A 14,068-nucleotide genomic window follows, 5' to 3' on the forward strand; every position below is an offset into this window, starting at 1 on the left:
GGGCAGAATTGCTCAGACCCTTATCCCTTTTGGTTGACATGCACTTCTTGGCGTCTTGGCTTTTATCTGGGGAAATTGTCGCGTGGTCTCGTCCCCTAGCTCTAACTGCGGATGCGGGGTATACAGGGTGAGCTGTCGACGACAGAGGTCACCTTTATACTTTCTTTTTGTAGATTCCATAGAGAAGGAAGGCTCTATCCAATGCAAATTAGATTGAATCTCTTGATATGTTGGTTGGTTTGATCAACTACTTTCTGATTTCTGATGTTAAACCTTGGAAGTGGGGTGTAAAAATATATGTTGGAGTCTTGTCATAGTGGAAAATGTTGTGATGCGTAATAATGATCATTCGATGATCATCACTAGCTAACTAGCTGCTAAATGTATACTGATGAATCACAACCTGAAACTGTCAAATTACGTTTCACAGGAAGATCGTACTCACCTACAGTGTGCCATACAAAATGCCCTACAGGAATGACACCACGGGATCGGGCGGCAGAGAGTCCGAAGTTTTCACTCCATTTCAACTAGTCCAAATCCAAGCACTGATAGAGCATTATTTTGCCCAACACAGGCTAGGCCCACCTGGACAAGCACGATCAAGACAAACCGTCCGTGTGGATACATCGTGGAAACCAGCCGACATTGGCTATTTCGATCCTGGCCTGCCCGACACAAGCGACGGGTCATATCTGTTAAACAACATCACCTATTACACGAACGTCGAAGTCTTTCTAGACAGAATTCGTGATATATCTAGTCTAAAGCCTCCAGAAATCGTCAGCACAAAGCTTCACTCCTGCCTGAAAGGCGCTGCTCTTTGTTGGTACACCCATGAATTGCCTCGCGATGCCCAGAGGCTGCTAGGGCTACAGCCCCTCGAGGAAGGCTGGTTCAAGTCTCTGGCTACTCAGTTCAAACCTAGCCGGGCTGAGTCACTCCAATTGCTGGAAACAACAAAATATACCCGGGAAAAAGTGCAAGCTGGGCAGACCCCCCAACAGTACGCCCAGAAGATGTTCCGCCTGTTGAGGTCGACGGGCACATCGAATTTCCACGATCAAATTCTGAAAATTTTATCCAATATCGAACCCTCACTGGCCCGGGATATCGGTGGAATCTCAGGAGACTTCTCCGCAGACTCGTTCATGGCCATGCTGAATTACCATTACCGCAGCTGGAAGCGCCAAGCAGACGAGAGACGCTATCAAGATGCTGGTGGGCAGTCAGTTTTGAACTGGCCAACACAGTTTATTCAGATCGACGTCAGAGGTAGCTAGTTAATCGTCCGGGTGATAGAGTTGATAATTGAACGATGAAGATTGTGGTGGTGGTGATGAAAATTTAATGGGTTGATGGCAATGGTAAAACACTGACTACCGTATAGCGTATAGCTATCTAGTCGACAGGTGGAGGGCCTTTGCTGTCCAAAATATTTCAATTAGCCCAGAGTGTTCCTTTGGCTCAAGACATGCAACCAGTCTGTTACAGTGGGAAATGGTATGAAGCGTGATGATTATCATTAGTGACTAGCTAATTAGTTGCAAAATATATGATGGCTAGTCGTACTGAGGACTTTCAAAGTCAATTCATTATTTACCAGCCGATGAATGCAAAAGATGGAATCTCCGTCGACGAGTATGATGATTCGCAACGTGCCGTCCGCTGGTGGAATCGCGGTCATCAAAATGTGATTAAACAGGAGCATTGCGAGAAAGCGGTCTCTCATCTGAAGTCTGAACCAGCATAAAGTGCCTTGGTCTCCCTCAGAAGCTTCGGGCACATCGCAGCTGTTACTCCAATTTTATTGACGAGTGAAAAGAAGAGCGTGATTGCCACTGGCTTCTTCTCTGACTCCATTTCTAACATGTTTTGCATGAAAACATTCATTCTTTCTCACGTATTCTATGCTGGTGACCCCCAAACCGAGCTTAATTCACCCACAATAAACTTCTTTGAATGGGATGTCATTGATTGAGTCTTATAAAATCCTCATCTTATCGTCATCTCCCATCATAACCCAGACATCCCACAGTAGATGTGTCCAACATGTCATCCAACCGTGAAATGCGTCTAACGAATCCACAATCGGAAATGCTTCAAGAATCTTCACACATCGTGATTCATAACCATCTTTCTCAGCGTCTTCCATCAATCCATCTCTCAGCGTTTGCGGAGATTCTTCATCAACCATTATGCACATTCGAAATTTGTTCCAGTAGTCACGCTTGCCTTGAGCATCCACCCACGTCTCAAAATGAGTGCAAATTGTCGAGAGAGACGCCCCGTCAAATTTTGCGTGATCTTTCACGATTGTCGACCGATATTTGGCCCAGCTTTGATCACTGTTTTCATCCACAAGTCTATACCACGATTCTGCGAAGGTTTCTCTTTTTATGCCCGCCCCAATGTATTTCACAGCATGTGGGAATGTAGTATCGGATTCAGCAGTGTAGGTGGTTCGACAGATGAATATTCCCAGCCCGGGAGGTCTATGATTGCGGGTAGCTGATCGCAGGCTGTTTGAGGTGCGATTGTTTGAAATTTGGCCTGGTAGGGTTTGCGAGGGGAGAAGGGATTGAGTAGATGAGGATGGAAAACCCCGAGCTCCGACATGCCCAGGGGCCTAGATGTCATGGCCAACTGAGTTTGCCTTGTTCGGGAAGCTTCTAGGTACCTATGTAGTTACTACTGCCATTGGAGCCCTGGTAGACTTAGGTCCGTCTCAATTCAGTTCCTGTACGGAAGATTTTCTGGAACTCACCGTCAATTGGCGTTGTGGTGTAATAGAGTAAGTTTCCAGCCTGGAAGAAGAAAAGTATGTAGAGATCTAAAGAGTGTCAATTGTCTCCCCATCTATCCAGGGAATTGAAGCGTATTTATCCATCCTCTTCTTCCTGGTATGTGGCTCTATGCAGAATTGCATATAGAGTTAAAGAATCGAGACAAGCTAGATTTATTAATCAATAAATCATCAATATGTCTGTCCTTGCCTTCAATAGACCAATCCTATTTGTATCTCAAGCTTCTTTTGATTCATTTCACGTAAATTTAAAACCCGAAAGAACAACCCAGCCACAATAACTAATACAAAATAACCTCATCCTTATTAGCCCCAGCCTCAACCCACCCACCAAGCAATTTCCGCGCAACACCCGCCACAAGCTGTGGGTAGTTGGGAGGGGGAACGGCACCAGGAGGCGGCTTGCGGCTCGGGTCGCCAGCGATCCAAATAACAGCTTCAGGCGACGTACCAGCGACCTTCTCGCGCAGTGCCTCGATATCCTCTAGGTCAAACCCGCGACCGAAGATGATTGCCCGCACGGGACGGCTGTAGTCTTTTGTGCCGACGTCATTGGTATGTTTGGATTTGGGGTCGTTGCCGGCGAGCAGATGGGGGATTTCTGCCTGGGCTGCTTCGAGACTTTGGATGAAGTGGATCACTAATTTAATGTTAGGAAATTTTTGGTTTGCTTCGATGGAGGGAGAGTTTTAAGCTCGTTTTGAATTTCGCAACTTGGGTGTAGGAATGAAGCTTGACTTACCTTCAAATTCGGGGAGCAGGAGCTCGGAGACTGGCTTGCCGATTTGGTCGTCTAGGGCGCAAACGACAATTGGAAGAGGGGAAGACATTATGAAGATGTTAAGGGAGTAGATTTAGTGGTAATTATTGAGAAGATCCACAGATGAATTTACTTTGTAGCCCTGGAGTTCTGTCCCTTTTTATCTACAAGCTCGGAGTCCGGCCTACTCTATGCGGCTCACAAATGGAGACAAAGGAAACACGCACTATTTAGTTTTGGGCTTAGCGTCATATGCAGCTTATGGAAATCCTTTTTTGATCGCATAAGAGATTATCTCTGGCATTGCTATATGAGGTTTGAATGAAGATGCATAGTAGTAGGGCTATTGCTGTATTGTTGAAGAGGTTCCACGGCTCTCAGTTTCGTCTATGCCGTCATACATCGACAACTTGCACCTTTAGTGAACAACGGCTTTCTTTCCCTATTCTAGAGTGTTTAGTGACCACCCAATGGCATCATTCATCAACAATAAAGAAAAGCCTCTGTGAATACTTCCAAGGAGAAAAATTCATTGGTCTCAGTGAGCGAGGCCCAAAATGCCATCCAACCCGCAGTCCCCGTCGCGATCTACCCTCTTAAAAAAGGCATCACGCTACCGCATGCTTTCAGCCCTTCTATCCATACTGGACAGATATTTCTCCTGGCCTCTCCCCCCAAGACCAAAGCTTGAGATCGCCATCCCCTCCAAAATTAGCAAATGCCCTGGTCCAATAGACCTCCACATCTTCACCGCACCTTCAAACCCCCTCTGTCCCCGAAACCAAACTGCCCAACCCCCCCCTCGCCCAGTACTAATCAACTTCCACGGCGGCGGTTTCTCAATCGGCCACGCACAGGACGACTCCCACTGGACCGGCGCCGTGCTAAAAGCCTATCCAGACGCCGTGGTCGTAAGCGTCAACTACCGCCTGGCCCCAGAACACCCCTTCCCGGTTGCGCTGCAAGACGGCGTCGACGCCATCCTCTGGCTCTGGGGACAGGCGGAGAAATACAACCTCGACAAAACGCGCTTCGGCCTGAGCGGCTTCAGCGCAGGCGGGAATCTTGCCTTGACCGTGCCGTTCAGGCTGTATGAAGAGCTGCAGACGCAGCGCTGGGCGTCGAAAGGGAAGATAGATCTCGCTGGTCTGGTTGCTTTCTATCCGAGTGTGGATTGGACGCGCTCGCTCCCCGAACGGGATGCTACTGATCCGGCTTCAGAGGAGAAATCTTTAATTTCGCCTTCTATGTTCAAGTTCTTTGGTGATTCCTATCTTCACCACGCGGACCTGCCGAAATTACCTGGTACGGATAGAGTCGACATGTCCCATCCGTACTTGTCGCCTGGTTTAGCGCCTGGGTCGCTTTTGCAGGCGGCTTACCCGCCTGCTGTTGCTGTTTATACTTGTGGGTTGGATCAGTTGCTTGTTGAGGGGAACACTTTCCGTGAGAGGCTTGGTGGGTTTGTTCAGGAAGGAAAGATGGCGAGTGTGGGTGGGTATATGGTTGAAGAGAAGATTCATGGGTTTGATAAGAAGCCTTCGTTTTGGAGAAAGAATCGGGCTAGAGATATGATGTATGGGGATGCTGTTGGTCAGTTGAAGGTTATGTGGAAGATTGATTGAGTCAAGTCTGAGTTTGATACAAAGACATAGGCAACTGGTCTGGTTGTTGACTTTGTTGGAACTTTTGGCATTCGACCCCTGCCCCAACATTGGAATATACATTTACACATCAATGTATCCTTGCAACCCTATTTCCTTTCATAGGTGTGTCACAAGCCTTTCAGCAGTGACCCTACAGAGCGGGGCACCAGTCAGGCGGGGTACAAAAGTCAGCAATTTTCGCGCCCAACGTTGTTTACTTCCTTTCTCCCACTTCAAACATTCAAATATTATTAAAAGGTATGCAAGTACAACATATATACTCTCCGTAATGGGGACCTGGGTGGTTAGTTACTAATCCTCTTGCAGACTCGGTCCCCGATCTACATCTACTATCAAAATGGGACACCCTGCATGCCCTAAGTGTGGTGCCGCCTCTGCCAGCACTGACAAGAGCTGCGGTTCATGCGGTGCTGTATGTCTACACTTGGATTTTCTCTAATATCATGCGATATGATACTGACTGAATACAGACCTGCCCCGTTTAAATCCTTCCTTCTCACACGGGGTGATGTGTACTCGGTGGAGTTGGGTCTGTTTGCGAATTACCCAGGGTACGGACAGAGAGCAGCGCACAGTCATGAATGGCTATTGGATATGTTCATAGCAGGATATGAAGATCACGGAAATGAAACGCAATTTGTTAAAAAAAAGTAAAAGTGCGATTGTTATGTACCAGAACAAAAGAAACGGCATGTAGACATTCCTTGGAATAAAAAGAATACAAGTCTGTTCACAGACAAGAAACGCAACCAACTGGATATAAAGTGCGTAGTCAGAATATCTCCTCGCCTCGGTCTCCCATTTCCCCAGCCAGCACCAAGACCCGAGACTGCACAGCCACCCCAACAGCAGATCGACAAGATTCAAGGTGGTAGCCCCAACCAGAAACTTGTCCTCAGATGCTTTCACATCCTATGTCATCTCCAAGCTCAACCGCACTTAAGCAGTCTTGCGCCACTGGGACCAGACACCAATCAAACTGCTAACGGTACCAGAGATACCGACGATACCATCATCAAGGTTCAAGATACCGACAGCAGACAAGGGCGCAGCCAGATCGCAAACATCAGAGAGCAACTGTATCCGAGCAGCAGAGCGTTCCCTAAGGAAATCATTAGCATCCATCACATCCATAACACCTAGATCAAGACCAAAACCATACTTCTCAATCTTCTTAGCCTCAACAACGCCCTCGCCTTCCTTGCGATCAATAGTCTTCTCCTTCTCTTGCAACCTCACAAGAGTATAGATACCAGCAACAGTGCTGAAAATCAATCCCGCCGCCCAAGAGCGGTACGCCGCGTCCTGCAGTCTCTTCGCGGAAGCCAGCTTCCGAATGCCGATCGCATCGATAACAGTCACCGCGTCGAGCGTCAGGTAACCCGCGTAGCCGAGCTGGCGTCCGACGGCCAGATAGCGCAGGACGGGGTCGACGGGGCCCTTGTTGTCCAGCGCGATGGCAGCTGCCTTGAGGTGCTCGAGGAATTTGCCGATCCGCATGATCTTGCGGGTCGTGCCGAATTGCTTCTTCACGGCATTGTACGGGTCAATTGCGGACTGGGGCTTGTTCGTGCGGTACAGGTACCAGGCGTAGAAGCGGGAGAAATATTGCACTGTGCGGAGGATCTTGTCTCGGCCGACTGTGGTGAAGTAATGTTAGCTCGTGTGTGAGGAAGAGGAGGCCTCGTGCAGAGGCGGGAGGGGTTGGGTCTCGTCTGCTTGGCCGCTCGGGGTGAGCTACGGTTGCAGTGAGGAGCAAGGGATTATGTGAGGAGCTGTGAAGCTGCACAGAGAGGTACGCGGGTGTGTTGGATGGGTTCTGGGTTCTGTATGACGGTGTGTCACGTACCGGTTGTCGCGACGAAGCGCAGCCAGTGCGCCAGCGCAGGGTGGTAGACGAGAGCGTCGGCGACCATTTTGATTTGAGAAGATGGGTTGAAATTCTGTGATATAGAAAAAGAGTAACTACGTATCTTATGAAATAATGGAGAAAAGGGAGAGATCGGTAATAGAGCGCGGAAGTGCCAACCTCGGCTGAAATCGTGTTCGGCCTGTGGGGAGATCCGGAGGTATTCAATACCCGTCTTTCATTACCAACTACAGTAGTAGTACTAGGTTAGGTAGTCATACTAAATGCTTGATGCACTCTCCACTTTCTACGGCACTTGGTTGATTACTACTATGTATTTTACATGTGAGAATTTGCGTCATGGTATTTTTATATCGTCGATTTCTCTCTTCAGTTGTTCTAACATCATCTTTCACTCTTTTGTCTTTCAGATACATCTAAATCCCAATGCCGATTTCGGTCCGCCACACAATCTATCGGGATTCAATACCCGCACTAAGTAATCAGATGCATATTCGACCTGTTCGATCTATCAATAATCAATAAGACCTAGCACTTCCATCTCAACCCAACATCCGGTTCGGATTATCGGATTTGGGCAGGTTGATTCTACCAGACACCGCAACTTGGCTCTCGGGTAGATTTGAATAGCATAAAGCGCCCAAGGCTGAGCACCAAATAACAAGGGATCCAGATGCAACATAGTGACAAATAAACTGATTACCTTCACGAGAGGTGTATACGTCCGTACTACAATATCAAGGTCCCTGTATCAGAGCTACTCTCAAGGTCAAGGAAACACAAACAAGTACTTGTCGACGATACTTTCATTCTTCTCGGCGGATTGGATGGCATCAGTATAGGCATCAATAACACCATACGTCTGTAATTTACGCATAACACAAGCCTCCAAAATACCCAATGCATCCTGTTAAAGGCTATCTCTCAGCAATGTGTTAGCGAGCTCCGAGATTGATGTGGGGACCAAAGTACAAAAATGTGGATATTGTAGTACAACATTGTAAATCTGGAGTAAATCTGGGGGCGCTGATTTCTTCAGTCATTCGCCAGACCGTAAAACACGGCACTCACTGCACTACAGCTCGGCATTTCATATGACACTGTGTTATGGGTTCACTTCACTGTTTTACAGCGATTATTTTTGGCTTTCACTTCCTTCCTGCCACTCATCCCGATCGAGTCTAGTATTTTCAGTATGTCTACATCAGAGGTCAAGTCTCTTGACCTTTGAACTTTTCTGCTAGGTAAAGGCCTTGAGCTATGAGTGGCCTAGTGCGAACCCTTACAATCTCAATCTACACAGTTACCTAAGTAAAAGAACTGGTTGATAAAGCCATATCATTTCTCATTATGTGGATATTGAGGTACCACTGGAATCAATTGGATTGCAGATGAATCGGGCCATCCTCTCCACGAAAATGCATCATCCAGTCTGACCACCTGCAGATCAGACGGCTAATGCCCGTGTTCGCCTCATACATTCAGATGTTCAGATAAATAGTCGCAGGGGCATAATTCAGGGAAGGCGAGTCGCAAGGGCCAGGAAGTCGCTATCTCATCAATCGTGTCAAGGGAGCTTGGAATTACTGATCGGGCGTTGGCGCATGGGGAATTAATACCGTCGAAGCAATTAAATGGGCATTAGGCACAAAGCCGGTAGGGCGGGCAAGTGTGTGTCGCTGTCGCAAAAGGGCTTTCGAGAAAGCAACCATGTTACTCATGGTCGCGGGCGTCGCTGTGGCGGTTGGGGTTGCCCATTGTCGTGGTATCGTATCCGTTAGCCTCAAGGTAGTCGCGGAATCTGGCATCCTCGTGAGTGATGGTATCCTGGTCAAAAGTCAGTATCTTGCAAAAGTGCTATGTTTCCAGAGGCTCGTACTTGGTTAATTTGCGGCATCAGGAACAAGGCCATGAAAGCTGCCAAGATACACAGTGCGCTGGAAACCCAGAACGGATCCTGGCCCTTGCGGATCGCGTTGGGTGCGTTCTTTTGGATGATTGGGATCACATAGGTGCCCACGAAAGCCCCGATCTTGCCGAATGCGGCTGCGTAAGAGTAGTACTGGCCACGAATGGCAGTCGCGCTGGTCTTGGCAGCACAGAGACCAATGTTGTCACCGGGCCCCATCTCACCGAGAGCAGAGAAGATTCTGTTATTGATAGATTAGCACTGCACTTTGGTCAAAAATGGAGCTTTGTGTCAGACTTACCCAAATACGACAACAAAGGCCGCCACGTTCTCTGGGGTCGCAAGCCACTTGTAGCATCCGGCCATAATGAATCCTATGACTCCTTGGAGGCCCACTCCGAGGGCAAGGGTGTAGCGGGGACCAATCCAATCACTCATGAAGGCTCCAAGTGCGGAACCGGGGATGTAGAAACAGTTGATCACGGTGGCCCAGCCAAAGCTTTTCCACAGCGGGGCATGGTCGCCTAGGATAATCTTCACCCAAGCTGACGAGTAGATGGAAAAGCTGTAAGCTGAGAAGTCGTAAAGGAACCAGATAATAGAAACAACAGCCTACGGCGCATGTTAGCTGAGTCTGCACAGGCACCGCTTGACACAAAGAAGTGGAGGGTTTCTTACCAGGCGCTTCCAGTAGAATCTATATCGTTTTAGCCCCGATGTCCAACTACAGTAGAGAAAGAAGTCCGACTTACTTGATAATGAGCCAAATAGGGAATTTGTGCATGCGCTCCCGGTTGAACTCCTCGGGCTCGTTCATCTTCAATCGAAGGTACATCAAACTCAACGGGGGTATCACTCCCAGTCCCAGGGCTACACGCCAACAGGCACGCAGGTGGTCCTCAGTAAAGATTAGGACCAAAATCATGGACACAAGAGCAGCGACCACGAAGCCGAAGTCGATCTGGAAGTTCGTGAACATGATGAACCAGCGGTTACGGTGTCCAGCCTTCAGTTCTCCGGTGTTCTCTGCAGCGCCCACCGATCCAGCGGGATACTCGCCACCGATTCCAATTCCGAGGAAGAAACGATAAGCTGTCAGCGCAGCAAGCATACCGCCTATGCTTCCGCCTGCACCATAGGAACCAGCTCCGAGGGCCGCAAAGATGAACAAAATGATGGTGGAGATCATCAGGGACCACTTGCGCGACCAGTGATCACTGGTGTAGCCGAACAGGAGCATGCCAACCACTGTACCAGCGAAAACAATCGAGGAGACATTCTGCTGGGCTGTGGAATTGGTGTAGGCATCTCCATAGATTTGCTCCAGCATGGTACCAACCGGACCAATGATCTATATCCGAGTGTGTCAATAAAGTAATTTACACCAAGTCGCATTCCAATGTAGAACATGCTGCAAGTAATGGACAAGTTGGAGATGCAACGTACCTGGTTCAGGTAGCCATCGGAAAACAGACCAGCACCACATGCAATTGTGGGCCAGCTTCGTTCCCAGCGACCTTTTTGAAGAGCCTCAAGAGGGCGGAGTTCGATAGGTTGCTGCTCGAGGGGATCAAGACCCTTCTCGGAGATATCCTTGGGATAAGACTTAGACTCGGCCATTGCGGTTGTGGGAACTGGTAAGAATGCTGGGTTGTAGTCGTAGCCCCAGCTTGAGCCTCACAGAAATCGGATTAGCTTATCGACCGTTGCACGAGACCAATGCACGTTGAAGGTTAGTGTATCACCAGATCACAATGACGAGGGGCGCGTGCAGTCGACCACGTCTGAAAAGTAAAGAGAAAGAGAAAGAGACTTAGATCGAAGAAAAGTTTTGGAAAGTCGGCGAAAAATAAAGAAAGAAAAAAAAGCAGGTTTCCTCTACGGGAATAGCCTCACCCTAATGGAATGGGGGAGCGTACCAGGTACCTATCATACAGTGTTGAGGCCCGTGTCTAGCCAGGTAACGGAACATGGTGGGACCCGGTCCCCGAGCTTGAACGACCTAATCATTATCAAGAGTATCGGCTTCTTACAAGCTTGGAATATTGCAACCCTTACTAAACCAATGAAAACGGCAACAAATATCACAGATCATGCTGTGACCAATGGTAGGGGCTGACTGGGAAAATCGGTCGGGGTACGTTGCACTCAGATTCGGCCCCCCCCGAGGTTCCCCAAGTCTCTAAAATACAATATTGTATGTATGTCGGAAAGAGCATCACATCGGGAAATGTCCAGACGGCTTCCCGATTCAATAAAAATCAGACATATAGACGTAGTCAGATCCACGGGTGTCAGAGGAAAGAAAGCGTTGAGAACCTATCCCTGGGACCACGTGCGCAGTAGAGCTTGAGGTACAAATGTAAAAAAACAGAAATAGGAAATCGGTCATGCCCCACACTTACTGGAAGCACCTGCCTTGAAGAGAAGGCATTATTTAAAAGGATCAAACCTTATTAACTTTGTACGTACGTATTGTCCTTATTTTTCTACAATGGGGAGACGGATGAAATTCTCCCACACTCAGAGTTCGCTGCTAAGTTTGTTACACTTGTAAATTACTTCGAAGATCACAAACAACTATCATAGCATTCACAAGTACTTATCAACCTTAGTTTACCACTGTAGTTACCTCTGTATCAGACCTCAGCCCTATCCGAGATTATACAAGCTCTACGCTCAGGCCGTGGTTACTTGGCTTCGACCAGCCCGAAAATGCTAAAATAACCACCTCTAAAAATATGAAGTATTCCATTGGAATCAAATGAGTGCATGCGATTTTGATTCTTGGAAAGAGCTAGGTCGGGACGATTTGCGGGCAGCCGTCTGTGAGAGCACACCCGGGCACATGCCGAATACCTCCAGGGTTAATATATATTGCAAGTGTGCTATCTAATAGCCGGTGAAAACAATATGAAATTTCTACATTATGCTTCAAAGAGTTTAAAAACAGTTTATACTCAAGGCATACTGTCGCAACAAGATCAATATACAACAACCTTAGAAGCTGCAAGTTATATATGGACGATTCAAAGGACCAAAGGAGAAAAAGGGTGATAAGACATAGTTATAGAAGGCTTATACTTGGAGGTGATATTTGAAATTATCACCATACTTTCTGGACGAATTAGAGCATCGATGAATATCAGCATAGTAACAAAAAATACAATGTACTCAATCTTTGCAAATGCGACCGTTGTTCATGAAGCTCAACTTCGAAGACCAAAGAAGGGCAGACGCTCGGCTCGGAGAAACATTTTGCCAGCTGAGCTCGGGTTACGGTGATGCACCTGGCTTGATTGATCATCTCCAAACATCAGCTCCCATCACCTCCCTACCCCATCGAATTCGGTTTTTACCTCTGGCAGTCAATCTCACACATATTGTCCGCCGCCGCCATCATGGGTTCTGATCCGCAGTACATCAAGTTCCCCAACCTCTCCCTCGCTCAACATGTCTTCAACCTCTCCAACCCGGCATGCGCGTCATCCGTCCAGCAGACATCATTGAAGAAGCTTCAAGATGTCATTTCTGAACATAAGATGGCGCCTTTCTATCGGCACCTGGCCCACCCTACCGAAGGCATTTTGAACAACGCCGGCGAAGGCGTAACACAGCACCCACAAAACGCCGGAACCTCAACGAAGCCTCTCATCACCTCCAACCTTCTGGCTTCTCGCAAATCACCGCAAAAGTTCGATTTCCCCTGGGATGAGAAGTTGTACCAGTCCCTACTGGAAGACAACAAGAAAGAATTGGAGACCTTCCAGAAGGAGGAAGATGACGCAGAAGAGGCTGCTGGTGAGACCGAAGTACAAGCTGCGCGCGGGAAGCGCGCTGAATTCTGGGCTCGTGTGGGAGATAAGGTGAGTGCTATGTGTCTTGGATTCCCCGGCTTTCAAGTCCGCTAACAAACCTGGTTCAATTAGGACAAAGCCATCGAATCGCACGAAGCTCTACTGGAAAAGACTGGATTCCTGGGTACTAAGATTGATCTGGTGATGGCTATGCTCCGAATCGGTCTCTTCTTCGGCGATCTTCTGTTTGTGAACAAGACCATCGAACGGGCAGAGACCTTGGTCGAGAGTGGTGGAGACTGGGACCGCAGAAACCGTCTCAAGGCATACAAGGGATTACATTTGCTCACTATTCGCGCTTACAGCCTTGCTGCTCCTCTTCTTCTCGACAGTCTGTCTACCTTCACAAGCTACGAACTGTGCAGCTACTCTTCGTTGGTGATCTACTCGGTGCTTGCGGGATCATTGTCACTCAAGAGGGTGGACTTCAAGGCCAAGGTGGTGGATGCACCAGAGATCAAGGCTATCCTTGGCTCTGGAGAGGAACAGCTGGCTGCGCTAAGTGGAGAAATCTCCGCCGGTGCCGGTGCTCGTGACGAAGAGATGAAGGACGCGACAGCGTCTCGGTCGACCCCCGGTGGTGCTACTACCGCTGTCAACCTGACTTCATTCTCCATCGGAACTACTGCGCCAGTAGATGCCGAGCTGCCGGTTGACTTCTCCCCGCTGGCCAACCTGGTTAACAGTCTGTACAACGGCAACTACCGCTCCTTCTTTGTGGCACTGGCGGGCGTTGAGGACCAATTCCTGACACAAGACCGTTACTTGCACGAGCATCGGGCATGGTTTGTTCGTGAGATGCGTCTTCGCGCCTACCAACAACTTCTGCAGAGTTATCGTGTGGTTGGACTGAATGGTATGGCCAACGATTTCGGTGTGACAGTAGACTACTTGGACCGGTATGTGTTTTGTCCATTTCAAATAGAAAGATATTTGCTAACCACATCACAGTGATCTTGCCAAGTTCATTTCGACTAACCGTATTGCCTGCACTATTGATCGTGTTAATGGCATCATCGAAACGAATCGACCCGACGACAAGAACAAGCAGTACGCGGATGTGGTTAAGCATGGCGATTCTCTGATCACCAAGATCCAGAAATATGGACAAGCTGTGCGTCTTCGTGGGAGTGAGCGAAGCTGAAGTGGTATTTCTATGTGTCATGGGGGCATTCTGAGCCTTAGAACTACAAAGCTAT

At 48.3% G+C, this 14,068-nt stretch overlaps 7 protein-coding genes across 7 annotated transcripts; 4 read left to right on the plus strand and 3 right to left on the minus strand.

Moving 5' to 3' along the window:
- Positions 1-464: 464 nt before the first annotated feature.
- On the plus strand, positions 465-1,283 carry N7529_010241 (uncharacterized protein; the record flags this gene model as incomplete). Its single annotated transcript, XM_057245768.1, has 1 exon — positions 465-1,283. The coding sequence occupies one exon, from the start codon at positions 465-467 to the stop codon at positions 1,281-1,283; it is 819 nt and encodes a 272-aa protein (XP_057094031.1).
- Positions 1,284-1,558: 275 nt separating this feature from the next.
- N7529_010242 (uncharacterized protein) lies at positions 1,559-1,753 on the plus strand (the record flags this gene model as incomplete). Its single annotated transcript, XM_057245769.1, has 1 exon — positions 1,559-1,753. One exon carries the CDS (start codon positions 1,559-1,561, stop codon positions 1,751-1,753), a length of 195 nt encoding a protein of 64 aa, XP_057094032.1.
- A 1,334-nt stretch (positions 1,754-3,087) lies between these two features.
- On the minus strand, positions 3,088-3,636 carry N7529_010243 (uncharacterized protein; the record flags this gene model as incomplete). The annotated part of the gene is made up of 2 exons (XM_057245770.1): positions 3,088-3,446; positions 3,549-3,636. The coding sequence occupies 2 exons, from the start codon at positions 3,634-3,636 to the stop codon at positions 3,088-3,090; spliced, it is 447 nt and encodes a 148-aa protein (XP_057094033.1).
- A 487-nt stretch (positions 3,637-4,123) lies between these two features.
- On the plus strand, positions 4,124-5,191 carry N7529_010244 (alpha/beta hydrolase; the record flags this gene model as incomplete). Its single annotated transcript, XM_057245771.1, has 1 exon — positions 4,124-5,191. The coding sequence occupies one exon, from the start codon at positions 4,124-4,126 to the stop codon at positions 5,189-5,191; it is 1,068 nt and encodes a 355-aa protein (XP_057094034.1).
- Positions 5,192-6,172: 981 nt separating this feature from the next.
- On the minus strand, positions 6,173-7,149 carry N7529_010245 (PEX11 family protein; the record flags this gene model as incomplete). Its single annotated transcript, XM_057245772.1, has 2 exons — positions 6,173-6,873; positions 7,083-7,149. 2 exons carry the CDS (start codon positions 7,147-7,149, stop codon positions 6,173-6,175), a joined length of 768 nt encoding a protein of 255 aa, XP_057094035.1.
- Positions 7,150-8,816: 1,667 nt separating this feature from the next.
- On the minus strand, positions 8,817-10,632 carry N7529_010246 (putative MFS phospholipid transporter (Git1); the record flags this gene model as incomplete). The annotated part of the gene is made up of 6 exons (XM_057245773.1): positions 8,817-8,930; positions 8,983-9,253; positions 9,314-9,624; positions 9,691-9,709; positions 9,765-10,363; positions 10,459-10,632. 6 exons carry the CDS (start codon positions 10,630-10,632, stop codon positions 8,817-8,819), a joined length of 1,488 nt encoding a protein of 495 aa, XP_057094036.1.
- Positions 10,633-12,413: 1,781 nt separating this feature from the next.
- N7529_010247 (proteasome regulatory particle lid subunit RPN7) lies at positions 12,414-14,013 on the plus strand (the record flags this gene model as incomplete). Its single annotated transcript, XM_057245774.1, has 3 exons — positions 12,414-12,878; positions 12,942-13,768; positions 13,821-14,013. 3 exons carry the CDS (start codon positions 12,414-12,416, stop codon positions 14,011-14,013), a joined length of 1,485 nt encoding a protein of 494 aa, XP_057094037.1.
- Positions 14,014-14,068: the final 55 nt, after the last annotated feature.

The sequence above is a fragment of the Penicillium soppii genome (assembly GCF_028829465.1).
Source record: "Penicillium soppii strain IBT 18220 chromosome Unknown utg000007l, whole genome shotgun sequence".
Classification (NCBI taxonomy): Eukaryota; Fungi; Ascomycota; class Eurotiomycetes; order Eurotiales; family Aspergillaceae; genus Penicillium; species Penicillium soppii.